We start from the raw sequence: 18,205 nt of genomic DNA on the forward strand, positions 1-18,205 counted from the left end.
TTTCGCCTATATGTACAAACTGTAAATATAGACTGGTTTTACTTGAAACTATTTTCGATGCTGACACTGTCTGACAGCTGTATATCGACCCTCTGACCGTTATATACCAGTTTGCATGTTTCCAGGAATGTTTCGGTACGGTTTGTCAGAGACGAGAATAGGGTTTGTGTCAACTGGGTTTAGAAATGACATAATACGATGAATGGGACATTACGCTTGCGTGTTTTGAGGACAATTAATATATCGCATTAGGAATACACGCTATTATGACTTTTGTGACATGACGTCAAAAGGTTCACCTCCCAATGTTGAAAGGTGTGAAGGTCCGGGTCAGAATTGGCCTTCAGCATTTAATGCTTGTCGTAAAAGGCGACTAATGGGATCGGATGGCCAGGCTGGGTGACCTGGTTGACACATGTCATCGAAACCCGGTTGCGCAGATCGATGCTCATGATATTGATCCCAAGATTGTCTGGTCCTGATTATTACAAACAATCGCCATGGTGCTGGAATATTGCTGATTGCAGCGTTAAACATTAAACAAAACAAACCCAGTAATTAAATGACCTGTCAGAATAAGGGGGTCAAAATTCAACTATTATTCAACTATCTGCCTGGAATGACTATTACAACATCCATGCAATTATTTGAATTGTTTGCAATGATATGAAATAAACAAAACAACAATAACTATAATAATAGTTGATTTATCCAAAGATAAAGAGATTCTTCAAGACGTAAACAAACTCTAGGGTAAAGGACAAACAACAAACAGATTAGATGCAGCGTCTGTTCCTCCGATCGGAGTGAGTATGGTTTTACGCCGCTTTTAGCAATATTCCAGCAATATCACGGCGGAGGGGGGCACCAGAAATGGGCTTCACAAGTTGTACCCATGTGGGGAATAGAACCCGGGTTTTCGGCGTGACGAGCGAACGCTTTAACCACTAGGCTACCCCACCGCCCCTTCCGATCGGAACATTAGTCATACTTAATGAAGGAACGTGTCCCTGTTTGGTTATCAGGAAACAATTCCAAACCTCTTGTTTTCGATATAAGAAACACACACACATCTCCATAATCATAAGACATTTTTGCTAAAGTCCACTGTAGGATTTATATTATAAGCACGTGTTTATGAATCACAGTCAAAAGAGTGATATAGCAGGCGTTCTAAAAAAAGGTGAGCTTATCATGCCTCATCATAAACACATGCAAGGGCAAGTGAATGCTACTCCTGAAAAGAACACGGGAATCGCATCAGACATAACGTTTGTCATTGATGCGTCACATTCGGAAATTCCATCCACATGACTACGGCAAAACTGTTTGGAAGTTTCACTAAGGCCTGAAACATAGGAACTCTTGTCAAGCATGACTCTTCATAAAATCTTTTCGAAAGAGCATCTAAAATAATTGTGACAACCGAATCGGCAATTTCTGTGTTCTCTTGACATCTTGAATAATCTTGTCCTAGTGTTGGCATAATCATCGTGTTCGGAGACGCAAAATCTCACAACTCTTTTGATTTTTTCAGTAATATACAAAAAATGCAGGCGTGAGGTGCTTTAAATATATTTAAATGACGGACGTCATTTAACATCCCTTGTATTTAAATGACGGACGTCATTTAACATCCCTTGTACAGAGTGACTTCCCGATGATATCAGATCAACCATGATGCTATCGCGCTTATTGCACGGGAAGAATCGTTTTGCTGTGGTGTAGATGCATCAAACGTCAACGACGGATGCAGTCTAAGGATTAGGTGGACCTGCCGTGGACGTGGGAGGGGCACTTGCGGGGGGTGGCGCTTGACCAGGAGGTGGAGCTTGACCAGGAGGTGGAGCTTGACCAGGAGGTGGAGCTTGACCAGGAGCAGCAGCAGTTCCAGGAGATGAACCAGTCTGGCTATTGGGAAGAGGACCTGGAGGTGGAACTTGACCAGGGGGCGGGGCTTGACCACCAGTTGGAGGGTAATATGGGGGAGGTGGGGGCGGAGGGTATGCCGGATTGCCCCCTTGGGGAGGATATGCCGGATTGCCCCCTTGGGGAGGATATGCCGGATTACTTCCCGGTGGGGGGTATGCAGGGTATCCTCCGGGGTGGATAAGCCATATGTGATTTTGGACCTGGACCTGAATAAGGTGGGGGTCCACGTGCATTTGGCCCGGGGTATGGGTATGAACCGCTTGCCTGTCCTGAAATAGACCAAAACATCCATCTGAGTTGTCATCGCGCAGAGGTTTGATTAAGTTTCATTAAATAGTCAGTTCAACCGATTTCGTTACTGAATACACAATGCCATTTAAAACTGGTCAAATGAAACATATTTTATATTTGGGGTTATACTTACACTTTCTCAGTACCGATTGTAGTTAGGTTGAGTGACATCCGGGATTCGAACCCTCACTCTCAAAGTCATACACCAAATCGCAAGCACACAAAGTCAACCATCTTACCCACTCAGCCACCGGGACTTCCACATCTTTTCCTTAATGGACATTGGACAACTGGTAGTCTAGATCACGGACTTTGTGTAACCCTCTGGCAAGTGTAAATTGGCACGAAGCCGGGGTGGCTGAGTGGGTTAGATGATTCTGAGAGTGTGAGTTTGAATCCTGGAAGGGACTCAACCTAACAAGAGTACTAGAATCGGTACTCCATTGAGAAACTGTAATCTTAAAAATAGCATGTGATTTCGTAAATATTACTTTCCTCATTTTCTTTCTCTGTCCTCAAACAAAACATAGAGGTAATAAATAATATGTTTGACAAGAATCAAAATGTTTGACAAGAATCAAAATGTCTGACAAGAAACAAAATGTTTGACAAGAATCAAAATGTTTGACAAGAATCAAAATGTTTGACAAGAATCAAAATGTCTGACAAGAATCAAAATGTTTGACAAGAATCAAAATGTTTAACAAGAATCAAAATGTTTGACAAGAAACAAAATGTTTGACAAGAAACAAAATGTTTGACAAAAATAAAATGTTTGACAAGACACAAAATGTTTGACAAGAATCAAAATGTTTGACAAGAATCAAAATATTCAGAATGTTATTTCATGTTCTGCATGTTGATACATTATCAGGTTGTTGGTTTTTACTGATAATAGTAACTTTAACTTTAAACTTTGAAAGTATATTGTTTAGTGTATATTACATACCGCTAACCACGATTACATTGGCTTGAGGCTGTGGATTGACAACCCTTCCCCGTGTTCCGGTCTTGGTGCATATTTTGATGAGGAAGATGATGATGATAACAAAGACGATGAAGCCAATGAGTCCCCCAATGGAGTATCCGACAACACTGCCCCAGCTGAAAAGCAATCATTGATAATGAAACCTTTATTTATTTGGCAGCAGAACCCTATTGGACACATTTCTTCCTGGGTGATGGTTAAAAATTATTAATAAATGATCACTGATATAAATATGCAGGTATTTCAATAATACAGATTTTCTTAAATAACCTTTAAAAAGTATTCAGTCGGTTTAAGAGCAATGATATATAAGTATATAAAGGTCTGACATTATTGATATATGAGTGAGTAAGTGAGTGAGTGAGTATGGTTTTACGCCACTGTTCAGTAATATCCAACGGGATACCGGAAATGAGCTTCACACATTGTACTCATGCGGAGAATCGAACCCGGGTCTTCGGCGTGACGAGCGAACGCTTTAACCACTTGGCTACCCCATATATCCTGATATATAACCATACAGTCTATCTGAGATTTACTTAATATGCAGTCGGTTGTGATCATTGAGATACATGTGTACAAAAGTGTTAGATCGTTGATAAAACTACATTAGGTTGGAGTTGGTATAATTTAACCCAACATAACCACAGAGTTGAATTCTAGAAGTTGGTGAGTCAATAATGAAGCAAACGACTTTATAGATGACAACTTGTTTTTGGAATTGAGAGACGTATCCTTGTAGATTGTTACACCATTATCGTGGCGCTGTGGTAGCCTTGTGGTTAAAGTGTTCACTCGTCACGCCGAAGGTCCGGGTTCTATTCCCTACATATGTACAAAGTGTAAATCCCATATCTGGTGTCCCCCACCGTGATATTGCTGGAATATTGCTAAAGCGGCGTAAAACTAGACTCACTCACACAACGATATTAAGCTATAGATGTTCAATGCAATAAACAAGAAGATGTCAATATCCAAAGATCCGGGTTAGAATTGGTCTTCAGCAACCCATGCTTGTCGTAAGAGACGACTAACGGGATCGGGTGGTCAGGCTCGCTGACTTGGTTGACACATGTCATCGGTTCCCAAATGCGTAGATCGATGCTCATGCTGCTGTAAACACATCACGCAGCCATGAGACGTTTTACGTATCACGCAGGCCAAATGTGAAGGTTGCCAGAGTAATGTCGTTGACTGTTTGTTTGTTTGCTTGTTGGTTTGTTTGTTAGTTTACCGCCTCCAGCTACATGGCGGCGGTCTGTAAATAATCTAGTCGATAATCCAGCAGTAGTAGTAGTAGTAGTAGTAGTAGTAGTAGTAGTAGTAGTAGTAGTAGTAGTAGTAGTAGTAGTAGTAGTATTATAAGTAGTAGTAGTAGTAGTAGTAGTAATATTAATAGTAGTAGTAGTAGTAGTAGTAGTAGTAGTAGTAGTAGTAGTAGTAGTAGTAGAGGTAGTAGTATTAGATATAGTAGTAGAGGTGTAGTAGTAGTAGTGTTGTTAGAGCAGTAGTAGTATGAGTAGTGGTCCTAGACTGGTACTAGTAGTAGTAGTAGTAGTAGTAGTAGGTAGTAGTAGTAGTAGTAGTAGTAGTAGTAGTAGAGGTAGTAGTAGTAGTAGTAGAAATATTGAAGTCCATAGAGATAGTAGTTGTAGTAGTAGTCGTTTTAAGCGTAATGATTATCGTCCTTGGTTTTAAGAGTGGTAGTAGTAGTAGTAGTCCTTGAGTTCCATATCAGTGGTAATATTAGTAGTAGTAGTAGTAGTAGTAGTAGTCGTAGTTTTAAGCGTTATGTTTACCGTCCTTGGCTTCCATAACAGTGGTAGTAGTAGTAGTAGTAGTAGTAGTAGTAGTAGTAGTAGTAAGTGGTAGTAGTAGTAGTAGTTTTAAGCGTTATGAGTACCGTCCTTGACTTCCAGTGGTAGTGGTATTAGTAGTAGTAGTAGTAGTAGTAGTAGTAGTTTTAAGCGTTATGTTTACCGTCCTTGGCTTCCATAAAAGTAGTAGTAATAGTAGTAGTAGTAGTAGTAGTAGTGGTGGTAGTAGTAGTAGTAGTAGTAGTAGTAGTAGTAGTGGTAGTAGTGGCGGTAGTAGTAGTAGTAGTAGTAGTAGTAGTAGTAGTAGTCATTGTGTTAGGTGTTATGATTACCGTCCTTGGCTATCATCAGAGTCCACATGATCCATAAAACAGAGATAGTTGTATATATCACCGTATATCCCAGCAGTAGATGTGTAACAACGTACGTGATCACTTACGTGTAGTAATTGCAACACGATGTGTTCAACGTCCCGCAGCAGTAGCCGGAGCAGTAGGAGCCGTAACAGTAGTCGGCCGCATGGCAGGCTGAAACAGTTCATTGTTATATCTGTTTATACAATGCATTCAGTGTTGTCCACTATAACAGTGTCTAGCTGATACTAAAAGACTAGTTATGTACCACACGATGCAGTTCATGGTATCCATGCTAAGACTGTCTAGATGCGGCCATGAGCAATATTCACTCACTTACTAACAGCGACTAGCTGATACTACGCCTAATCATGAACTAGACGATGTATTCTATGGTATCTACTCCAACATTGTCTAGTTGATACTACAGGTTGTCATGTACTACGTATACACGATATATTTCCTGGTGTCCATGCCAAGGTGTCTCGATGCGGCTATAAGCAATATTCACTCACTCACTAACAGTGCCTAGCTGATACCATAAATAGTCATGAACTAGACGATGTATTCTATGGTATCTGCTCCAGCATTGTCTAGTTGATACTACAACTAGTTATGCACTACACGATATATTTAATTGATGGTTATGTAAACGTTTACACTGTTACGTGTTACCAAAATATACTTTTTCTAAGAAAATACCTCAAGACAGCATATCGTGATATGCAATGAATCGAATCGTATCGTTTCCAGACATCATGATACGTATCCTATCGTTAAATTTCTGTATCGTCACACCTCTATCTGATAATCCGAGATAGAACCTAGACTACTTATATTGTTACGTCCAGGGTTCATCTAACGCAGTAGCCATTTTTCTACTTCTGTATTCCATAGCGATCACGTCGGGTAATAGTAGCTGTATCCCTCCTACTAATATCGAAAGAGGTCCATAATGAATTATAACATATGGTAGCTTGAAAAACAGCTGACATGAACACCTACCTTGTATGATTACAGAAAAAAGGGTGACAACGGGTAAAACGTTTTCCATTTCTTGTCGCAAAGTGGCTACGTCTGTTCTTAATCACGTCTACACTTCATTGCACACAGTTGCGCATGTCACGGTGGGTCATGAACGAACTAGGTATAGACAGTATATCAGAAACGGACACCCTGTGACTTGACGAAACCGGAGTCCGACTTGGAGAATTGTCAAATTAGTTCTATAGCTCACCATGCGTCAGAATAAGCCAGCGCTATTTCATTACACAAACATACCCGCCACAAAGAGCGCTATATCTGGTAACCCCTGCCCCCATTATCGTTGTTTGTAAACACAGCCATGGCGACAAAGTCGCTTCACGGTGTGTTCGCAATCATAAATCTCAAACCCAATAAAACGCCAACTGGTATTACATCCCAATGTGTAATAGAGGTGGTATGGTATAGAGCCGATCTCATTTTGATTCCGGGCGCACAAGTGGAGCACCATGACACAGGCTTTTGACAAAAGTGGAGTGAAGAATATGTTGGTCAGCCTTTGGGAGTGCGTGCGTATGTGCGTGAGTGTGTGTGTGATAGGGAGTGAGTGAGAGAGAGAATGTGTGTGTGAAAGAGAGTGATAGCGAGAGAGACAGAGAGAAGGTTTTAACGCTGCTTTGCACGGGATTTTAATTACAGTAGAGTGTCAGAATTATAGACCGAATTCATACAGGTCTTAGACATGCTACCCGTGAAACTCCGGGTTCGAATTGGCCTCTAGCAGCCCATGCTTGCCGTAAAAGGCGACTAACGGGATCGGGTGGTCAGGCTCGCTGACATGGTTGACACGTCATCGTATCCCAATTTGCGTGGATCGATGCTCATAGTGTTGATCACTGGATTGACTTGCCCAGACTCGAATATTGTTGGGTGCGGCGGTGCACAACAAACCCAAACAAAAGGGTGTCGTTTCGACTAAACGGTAGTTGCTCGTTTTATCGGTCACTGGACTTGTTGATCACTGGATTGTCTGGTCCAGACTCGATTATTACAGACCACCACCATATAGCTGGAATATTGCTGAGTGCGGCGTAAAACTAAAGTCACTCATTCACTCATGGAGCTCACAAACATGGTGGTGATCAACCAAGCAGTAGTGATCCTGGATTCAAACTCAGAATCACAGGATGGTGGCAAACCTAGTGACACAACATCTCACAACATACCATCAGCTCAGAACTTGGCCAGCGCATCGTTCAGGCTCATGAAATTCCCTGTGGACTTGGACATCTGCAAAGACATTGGTTGTCATGAAACAGTGTTCTCTGAGCCTTCATGTGAACACATAGCCACTAACAAGGCAATGTCCCCAGCCGCAAAAGAAGAATGAAACTCACTCACTCACTCATACTACATCCAACCTGGGGGTTGTGTGAATATCATTCGTTCAACCCGGATATCTGGTATAATCTTATTTTGAAAAACTGACAACAGTATCTGCTTGGATAATATTGTTATCAATGACTTTATACCTATTGTATTTTATACTGAAATTATAGCTGTTCTAAATTATGTACTGCAATTCTTGGACGGTTGGGTAGCCTAGTGGTTAAAGCGACCGCTCTACATGCAGATGACCCGGGTTCTACTCCGCACATGGGTACAAATTGTGGTGTCCATTTCTGGTATCCCCCGTCGTGATATTGCTGGAATATTGCTAACAGCGGCGTAAAACTAAACTACCTCACACACCACTGCAATTCTACACCAAAGTAATTACCTTGCAGTAACCTGTATTGATCATGGTAATTATATGATACAGTTGGTAATTCTATACCATTTCTTTGCATTTTGTTGGTTTCACAATGAGTCTTATCACGTTAAAGACTCATCTGGGTTAACTTAATTGTTTCCGTTTGGAAATTAATACCAAAAGACGTTTAATAGGAAAGGAGGTCTGGCCACACTGGTTCTGGTGTTTAAATCAGAAATGCATATTTAACTTATTTTCTGTTAATTATTAAATAGAAATTCAATGTATGACATTTCGACTTTTCTCAATGAGTAAAAGAGATGATTGAACTCTAAGCGATTGTGTTTTTATCCAGAAAAAAATCTGCTTACAGAGGCAAAATGTTCATTTTTGAAAAAGTTACATTTGTGTTCTTTTCGTGGACCAGAACTCGATTATTTATCCGATACAGCTTGTATATCGTCAAATAAAGGAGCATTCAGTAATCAGGATCTGTGAAACACCCTCTGAGAATCCCGGGTCACAAAGGTCATTCCCACCACCGCCTTCTCATAACCGCTTAGCGTGCCTACCCGGGAAAATCCGGTTCTGACTTGTCATAAGAGGCGACTAACGGGATCGGTAGGTCAGGCTTGCTGACATGGTTGACACGTCATCGTATCCCAATTTGCGTGGATCGATGCTCATAGTGTTGATCATTGGATTGTCTTGCCCAGACTCGAATATTGCTGGGTGCGGCGGTACACAACAAACCCAAACAGAAGTGTGTCGTTTCGGCTAAACGGTAGTTGCTCGTTTTATCGGTCACTGGTTTCCTGCTCGAAGCTCCACGACTTACCACCCTTGAAGGTACGGGTTAGAATATTGATCTTCAGTATCCCATGCTTGTCGGTAAGAGGCGACTAACGGGATCGAGTGGTCGAGCTCGCTGACTTGGTTGACACATGTCATCGGTTCCCAATTGCGCAGATCGATGCTCATGCTGTTGATCACTGGATTGTCTGGTCCAGACTCGATTATTTACAGACAGCCACCATATAGCTGGAATATTGCTGGGTGCGGCGCAAAACTAAACTCACTCACTCCACGACTTACAGCCCACCAACGCGGGCATGCAGATGAAGCGGCAGTAAAATCTAACTTAATCACCATGTTCAAAGCGTTTGTTCCCCGTCTGCTCTCTCATAAGACCACAGTTTCTGGACACACAATACAGTGAGGTGGGGTGAGGTGAAATTGGGTTTAACGTCGTGCTGGAGAATATTTCGCTCATATGACGACGTGCATGCGTGTGTGTGTGTGTGTGTGTGTGTGTGTGCGGCTGCTTGTACTAGCCCAGACTTAAGCTGATTTTTTAGTGCTAGCCCACTGAGATACATTATACTGACTCCGAGCCGACCACTCCTTGTTGTACCCAATAATGCCGAGCGCCAGGCAGGGACCAACAAGTACCATATTTTAACATTTTTTGGTATGACACGGTCGGGGATCGAACCCGCGTCCTTCCGCTCTCCGGGCGGACGCTCTAACCACTACACCACGGAGGCGGTGCACACACACACAATACAGTCCCCAAATAACAGTTATGTGAAAATGTAAAATACACAAAATCTAAATATGGGAAACCTTGTGTCTTAAGAAACAATCAGACATTTACTCTCAGAGACCGGGAATTTGAAAATCGGATAAAGATGATTATTATAAATTAGGATTATTATTAATACGGTTCTGGATTCCTGGAAACATTGAGTAAGTATAGTTTTACGCCGTTATCAGCAATTTCAGCAACTATCACAGCAGGGAACACCGTAAATGGTCTTCACACAATGTGCACATGTGGGGAATCGAACCCGAGTCTTCGGCGTGACGAGCGGACGCTTTCACCACTAGGCTACCCCCACTGCCCCCTGCGAATATTAAACGGTAAGGGAGGAGGCGGTGGTGGGACTGACCTGAGCTTCACATATTGTACCCATGTGGGGAATCGAACCCGGGTCTTCGGTGTGACGAGTGAACGCTTTAACCACTAGGCTACCCCCACTGCCCCCTGCGAATATTAAACGGTAAGGGAGGAGGCGGTGGAGAGACTGACCTGAGCTTCACACATTGTACCCATGTGGGGAATCGAATCCGGGTCTTCGGTGTGACGAGGGAAGACTTTAACCACTAGGCTACCCCACTGCCCCCCGCAAATATTGCCCTGTGATGGCAAAGTGACCCTGAAACATGTAACCCGAACAAAGAACCTCATTTGTTCTATATTCCTCTGACTTCTCTTGCCGTATTCATGAATGCAGCGTTGAGGGTCAGCAGTCCTAATTGAGGATGTCTAGCGGAAGGGAGGCCATCTGGTGAAGCAGCTTATGAATCATAAAACTCAATGCTTATTCCTGGACGGATATAACCTACATCTGGCCTGCTGGAGGCAGCTCTGACCGCCCAGTTGTATCACACAAATATCACAGGTTAGCCAAGTTGTTAAAGTGGTCTCTACTCACGCCGGGCGGTGACCTAGTGACTGCAGACCAGGGTTCGATTTCCCACATGGACGCAATTTTTGAAACCTATTTCTGCTGTCCCCTGCAGATAATTTTATAAGAACAAAGCATCGTAACACCTGGGATTTTCAACATTAACACCTGTCTGACCACTTCGTCCTTTCTTTCCGCTTTAGGGGCGGTGGGGTCGCATGGCGGTTAAAGCGTTCGTTCGTCACGCCGAAAACCCCGGGTTCGATTCCCCACATCGGTACAATGTGTGAAGCCCATTTCTGGTGTCCCCTGCTGTGATATTGCTGTAATATTGCTAAAAGCGGCGTAAAACCAAACTCACTCTTTCCGTTTTAAATTGTCACACGTCACTGGAATAATGTTGAAAGCGACCTTACACCCGATCCAATCTCAATTATCACTGTGGTAACTGGGGCGGTGAGATAGCGTAGTGGTTAAAGCGTTCGCTCGTCCCATTGAAGACTCGGGTTCGATTCCCTACAAGGGTGCAATGCGCGAAGCTGACTTTTGGCGTCCCCCCACCGTGATATTGCTGGAAAAACTGTATTCACCCACTCACTGTGGTAATTGCATAACTTACAAAGAAAAGTAAGTGAAACATATCACTAGTCGAAGCACTTGACCACAGTCAGTGCGGCATTCCGTCCCCTCGTCTTCACGGAAACACATGCATTTATTCCCATTGTCTACAATGACAGCAGACAATGCTGCCAAAAATGTCAGATTGTTTTGAAGAACCCATGGCCTTCACTAATAGACAGGAATGGAAACCCAAGGGACGTAACCGCTCACGAATTGCATAAAACTGCTCCCAGCCTCAAACATTCCATGCAGAATGTGCACATTGTTTTCTGATGAGAAACTGCATTGTCGAGGGAACAGAGGGGTACGTATTTCACCTTCACTAAAAATGTGTCCGTTTGTTTGGCAACACGTACATTTTCCTCAAGGGAGTTAACTCATTATTCCCCAGTCTATATGTAAACCAGTATTACCTAACAGAAGCAACTTATTGTAGATTTCAAAAAAATATGTCTTGGTATAATTCTCTACACGTAAAAATGACCAGCTGTATATAAAGTAATTTTGTAACGATTAAGAATCAGATACATTATCAAGGGATTCAATCCATGCTTGTCTTAGATTGTCTGAGTGACGATGTTTAAACTGTGGCATAAATGAATAAAATCGCCGGTATCTTGAGTCAGTGAGTGAGTGGGTATTGTTTTACGCCGCTTTTAGCAATATTCCAGCAATATCACGGCGGGGGGAACCAGACATCTGCTTCACACAGGTTCCCATGTGGGGAATCGAAACTGGGTTTTCGGCGTGACGAGCGAACGCTTAAACCACTAGGCTACCCCACCGCCCCGCCAGTATCTTGAATAAGGCACACAAAACCCAGGCCAAATTTGAAGATATATCCGTGATGTAAGTGGCCGATGTTGGTGGACCTGGCCCCGATTTCTCGAAACAAACTTAAGTTATTACTCAAATTTCAAACTGAGTTTGACAATTTGAAAAAGCTGAATTTTTTACTCAACTGCATTTTTTAAATAAAAAAAGCCCCAACAACTTAAGTAATCTATCCACCAAACTAAAATTGTCTAATATGTTTGAGTTTAATATCGATTTCAGTTCATTCTGGGAAATGCATTTTCTCAAATTTGAGTAAAAACTCTAACTTAAGTCAAAACTTAGACTTAAGTTTGTTTCGAGAAATCGGGACCTGATTCACCGAGAGATATAAATATGACAACACTGGTGAGATAGTCTGAGAAAATCAAGATGAAACAATCTTCACCAATGGCTGACATCCCTTGACATGAAAGTAATTGCTAGTCCCACATTCCCTGAACCACATTATTTCCCCTACAGCCTAGCCACCCCTGCAATGTTCAATCCCCAAATGGAGCAAGTCTCGATTTCCCCAAGTCCTGAATCTCCCATCTCACTCGGGCTCCTGTTTCAACTTAAATGGGATATTTGTTACTATCAAAATTATATACATTCAGGTACCAAGCGTTAGTCTAGGTAATTGCCCACATTCGCCGACAGCCATTGATTGTGTAGGAAAACTGATAATTAACCATTATCACGAATAAAGTTCAATAATATAATATTTAGGAAATTTCATTAAAAAATCCATTTTGATATTTTTCAATGAAACGGAAACAACAGCCCGTGTATGAAAGCCTGTTATTATAAAGGTTTTTAAGGTTAAACGGGCGCATGACACGGGTCTAATGAATAGACAGACTTTCAATTCATGCTAACAGAAATTATTACTGTGTACGGTCCGTGCGGTATAGGCTTACACGTCTCTTTGGCAACGCTTATTATATCGTAATTTCTAATATGATAATTTCCAAAAATAATTTATTTCTATAAAAGAACTGACTCTTAGTCCATCACTGTCTGCTTATATAGACGCACCTAGTATAGGGATAATATTACTATACAATCATGGATATAACAGTTAGTAGAGACTTGTAGCGGAGCTACATGGGGAGAAGGACGGGGTGCCCGCCTCTCAACAGATGTGTGCCATCAGCCATGTTATCTCCATCACCATGGAAACGCTTCCATTATGATTAAGCCAGCATCCCCATTCAGTAGCACACGGGCATATCAACATGCCTAAATTTATCAACGTTTCATAAACTATTGTTAACGTATATTAACCGTTTCACTAAACAGAGCGTCAATTGTCATGAAACAAAATTAGTTTTGGTTGTTCGCGTTCACCGATCCCGGTCGTATTCTTTGTGGTATCTCATGTCTCGCATGAGTATCAAATTACATTGCTGTGTAAAGCGCAGCCTCAAACGAGAAGCAACCGGTATTTAAGTGGCAAAAAAATAATTTCCAACTGGGAACGTATATACCTTATTTAACTCGTTGTTCCCAACGCAATGTGAAAGCCCTTTTCCTATTTTCGATGGATATCAGAGGTAACGATTGCATGGGAACAGGCTGCGTTTCACAATGCTGGACTTAGGGGCAGTCCTTCGACGGACAACGTACAAAAATATGAATATTCCCACGTCTGATGATAGTCTCAGCAAGACGCCAGTTGTCCCGAGTATACTGTTTTCTTAGCCGTGCCCAGAGATGTTAAGGCGTCTCGTGCTTTCAACATGTCAACAACACACTGTGCACCTGATATCACCAGCAGTCCAAATACTAGTCTGTGCCCAGTCTATGAAAATATATCACTTTGACACAAACAAGCAACTACTCTGATAAGGAGCCCGAATGTGGGGGGTCCCGATCCACAGTGCGTTCGTAGCATAACGACCTATCGTAAAGCTATACTTATCATGGGCGTACTAATGGCGTAATGCTACGAACGCTTTGTGGATAGGGTCCCTGATCACTAACCGGAAAATCTAGACCTGCGTAATCTGCAGCTGGGCTTGTCTGTCATACAGACCCTGAAACAAATATACCCAATGCAGCCCATGCACTCTAGAATGTGTGGCAAGTAGTGGTCTTCCGATTAATGGAAATAATCGAAGATTGGTCGAAGTGACCAAACGACTAAGCAATCGATCACATTTTCTCATAATCGAACACAAACGATTTTGGAACTGCTGTTTTAGTCTTTAGTGTCTTTAGTCTCACTTGACGATGGAACATATCTTCGAAGTTGTCAGGGCCTGAAAACTTGTTTAATTCTTAGAAAACTCACTTCACTAACTGAAACGTCATGACTGAATATTTTTTGAAGACCCCAGAAGGTTTATGTTCATGATATATCAACATCACTTTAAAGTAGCAAGGTCCATCATGTTATACATATCTGCAATAACAACCTGAATAAGAAAATCTGAAAACTGACGCTAACCATCTTTTATCGATGATTGTTCGTTGGTAATGAAGCAATGATCAATTATGAGATTTCAACCAGTTCCCAACACTAGTGGCAAGTCTAGATCACCACAGTTCTGAAAATGAAATAAGTCTCCGGGCTCCTTTATTGTATTTTAATTTAATTTTAAACATTTATGTCTGTAAAATATGTTCATTTCAGATACTAGATGTTACTCTTGGGCTGGGCGGAAGGGTAAATAAAATGTTCAGACTGAGATACAAGCTTTCCCACCACCGGACAGATGGTTGACTGGCACTCGTCTTGGATGAGTGGCACCGCTCCAGCGGTCGTCCACGTCCCATGCCTCTAGGTCTGCGATTAACACGGCAGCCTACATGCCTACTGCTGTATACCTTTGACGCCTTGCTGGGAACCGACATCGGATATACAGGTCGTCCTTCCCGTTCCTCTACAGAAGTGATTAATTTCACTGCTGCACACCAGTGATGGATGTCTGAGGACAAGCACGACCTTTCGTCTAACATTCAGCATTTTAAAAAATAATGTTTTCATGGAAACATATTTTAAACTCCATATATATAAAAAAAAATTCAAAAGAGCCATGGTGAGATGGGACATCAAGGAACTTGCTTCATCAAGAGCTTTTGAATTACAGTATATTTACTGTATACTACAAAATTTATGAAGTATTTGTTGAGTCTGTTAAGATGACATTTACATTTACAGGGCAGTTGGTCAGTCAGTGCAATGGCTGACATACCCTGCCAGCGTCAGCTTGAAAACCCTGACTGATTATGCTTTGAACCTGGAGAATCCATCGTACCATTTTAACGTTGTAACCAGTGTTTAATTGTGTGAGAAGTACAATAAAATTATAGCAGTATACTTAATCACTTATTTTCTGTATGGGTATAATCTGGGCTGGGGGGTACACTATGGCCTAGTCCAGAATATACCCCGGGATATAAACTAGGCTAGTCCAGATTAAACCCGGGGTGTAGTTTAGGCTAGCCCAGTTTATATAGTCTGGGACAGGGGTATACTCTGGCCTGTTACACCGGTCTGCCGGAAGGGAAAATATGGCTGAGGGAATGTGAGGCAACTCAAAAAACTCGACTATGTGCCCGAAACTGATGCATTCATTTCAAATATAGCACACGTGTTTGTAAGAGTTTCTGTTCTACTGGTTAATGAAACCTCCGCTATTGCCTATGAATCTCTGGAACTGAAATGGGTAAGATGTATGCTATCTCGACTGAAAACAGTCCTAGTCTGCCATGCAGACCCCCAAACAAACATATCCAAGAAAGCCCTAGCAAGTCTAGAATTAGACTAAGGCTTAGTCTCTGAATACATATAATTTTGATAGTAACAAACAAGCCCATTTATATTGAAAAGGAGCCCTAGGGAGACCAGAGATTCAGAGGAAATCTAGACTTGCTTTATTTAGGGCTTTAGCACTGCAGAGAGGGCTTGGCAGTAGGGAAAATAATGTGGTTCAGGGACTGTGAGACAGACTACTCTAGAATATGTGGCAAGACAAGATTTCCATAGTTCCATATGAAGAAAGTTTCGGGGCTCTTTTTCATTATTTTATAAAAAAAAATTAATTATTAACTGGGGTTATTTCTGTAAAATACGTTCATTTCAGAGACTAGTCGTTAGTCTAAAAGTTACTGAACCGCGTTACAGTCAACACCCCAACCCCAAGCCCTTACTGCAGTTCTTAAAGAAGTCTAGATTACCTTTGTTTTGAATCTCCCACCCGACTGGGGCTCCGTATCAGTTTGAAAGGATTAAATTGTCTCTCTATATATTCAGAGACTAAGCGCTAGTCTAGGAGTGGAAATATTGGAATATGAGCGATTGTTTTATTACATATGCCCGGATACTCCGTCACCCAAACCATGAAACAAATATATAATACAGTCTATTCAAGTCTAGAATATTACCCGAGTATTATCATTCCAGTTTCCGAAATGAATGTCTCTTGGCTAGTTCTGTTATGAATGTAAACACCTTTTCCGTTAAATATGTTCAGTTCAGAGAATATAATTTATTCGGGTCTGTTAGAGGGAAGGTCTGAATATACTAGTCATAAGTAGTTAGCCTTGCTCCAAGGCTGTACTGAAGGCTAAGCCCATGGATGTACAGTAGATGAATCCTGTGAAGACTGACTGACTGAGTTTAGTTTTACGCCGCTTTTAGCAATATTCCAGCAATATTACGGCGGGGGACACCAGAAATAGGCTTCACACATTGTGCTCATGTGGGGAATCGAACCCAGGTCTTCGGCGTGACGAGCCAACGCTTTAACCACTAGGCTACCCCACCGCCCATCCTGTGAAGAGGCAAGTCTAGATAAGCGGACAGCCGCCTGTAAGAGGGATACGTATACAGTTTTTTATAGAAATTATCATTTAAACCATTAATTATTACCTTAGAGACTTGTGCAAGTCTAATGGGTAGTATCCAGGTGGAATTCCACTCATCCCTCACATGCAGAGTGAGTGAGTTTTGGTTTCACGCCGCTTATAGCAATATTCCAGCAATATCACGGCGGGATACACTAGAAATGAGCTTCACTCATTGAACCCATGTGGGGAATCGAACCGGGCTTTGATGAGCAAAGCTTTAACCACTAGGCTACCCCACCGCCCCCACATGCAAAGTAACCAAAATACACAAGATTTAATCTCGTCCTTGTTATTTACGTGTTGGAAGAGCAACTGAATGGTTACTTAACCATTTTCCAATGAAACAACGGTTGTTGACCCTAAGTATATGGAAACAACTATCTTGTAGCTGAACATCCAATCGTTGGAACACAATCAATGCATGGGGTAAAATACCCCAGCCTTAAACAACGAAGTACACAAGGAACCAATTCCTTCCTCGAATCTTGACCGTGGTTGAGAAAATCCACAAAGGTCCGACAACCAATGTCTTGCAAGACGAGATGAGCCTTCTCTGAAAAGGCATTTCCGTACATTCGATTTCAATTCTAAATCGGTTGGTTTGATAAATCAAATCAAATTTGAAAACGATCAAGCACCATTCAGGATATTTTTCAAGCTCTGCGCTGATTGATCGTTTAAAACTCGCAGATGAATCTGTTTCGTGGACTAATCCTGCCCACGATAGACTAAAGAACTGGGAACAAAAAAAACTAACTGCACTTCTAAGTGGCCATTCGAACTGCACGGAAGTTCAGCAATGGCTTTTATTAAAGTGGAAAATAAAATAAAAGTTCACAAATGTGAGCAATGTTATGGAATTACAAATAATAACTGTCATGTACTGCACAGTCTGTGCATATATATCAAGCATGAGGCAACGAGATGATGGGACGCCGATGGTCACCCGCTGGTCCAGCCGCGAGGCGCGTGCCAACTAGTGACGTCATCAGTTTCCTGGCTTCACATTACTATGGAATTACTTCCCCTGTTCCGCTTTCTCTTGTGCAATTGCTGAAAGAGAGGAGAATAAACGTTAGTTAAAGTGTTAGTTAAACTGTCTGTACATCGAGTCATGTATAAGGAACAAACACGGATTTACCATTCAAAATCCTATAAGGGGTTGGTGGATTTATATGAAAAATATTTTCAAGTTTTCAAGTGGTGTGGTGTGTGGAAGAGATTGGGGGCAAAAAACCTGAGTGTGGCCTAGAGATCAGGACAAGTGGGACAGGGAGAAACTAAGTGGGTGATGCCGCGAGATCCAAGTAGCTGGGGATGTT

General features: G+C 41.9%; 1 protein-coding gene and 1 long non-coding RNA gene across 3 annotated transcripts; one reads left to right on the forward strand and one right to left on the reverse strand.

The window, feature by feature from the left end:
- Positions 1-3,164: 3,164 nt before the first annotated feature.
- Positions 3,165-6,671, reverse strand: LOC124265519 (cysteine and tyrosine-rich protein 1-like). The gene is made up of 3 exons (XM_046700302.1): positions 6,387-6,671; positions 5,468-5,555; positions 3,165-3,327 (listed from the first exon to the last, which is right to left on the reverse strand). Exons 1-3 carry the CDS (start codon positions 6,433-6,435, stop codon positions 3,165-3,167), a joined length of 300 nt encoding a protein of 99 aa, XP_046556258.1. The 5' UTR covers positions 6,436-6,671.
- Positions 6,672-11,379: 4,708 nt separating this feature from the next.
- Positions 11,380-15,348, forward strand: LOC124265528. 2 transcript variants are annotated; one of them, XR_006895473.1, is made up of 3 exons: positions 11,391-11,514; positions 14,665-14,896; positions 15,193-15,348. It is a non-coding gene; the product is annotated as an uncharacterized LOC124265528 (long non-coding RNA). The 2 variants fall into 2 exon arrangements; XR_006895474.1 differs by having other exon boundaries at positions 11,380-11,514; positions 14,665-15,348.
- Positions 15,349-18,205: the final 2,857 nt, after the last annotated feature.

Source organism: Haliotis rubra, unplaced genomic scaffold (assembly GCF_003918875.1).
Source record: "Haliotis rubra isolate DU_JTF1 unplaced genomic scaffold, ASM391887v1 Scf981, whole genome shotgun sequence".
Classification (NCBI taxonomy): Eukaryota; Metazoa; Mollusca; class Gastropoda; order Lepetellida; family Haliotidae; genus Haliotis; species Haliotis rubra.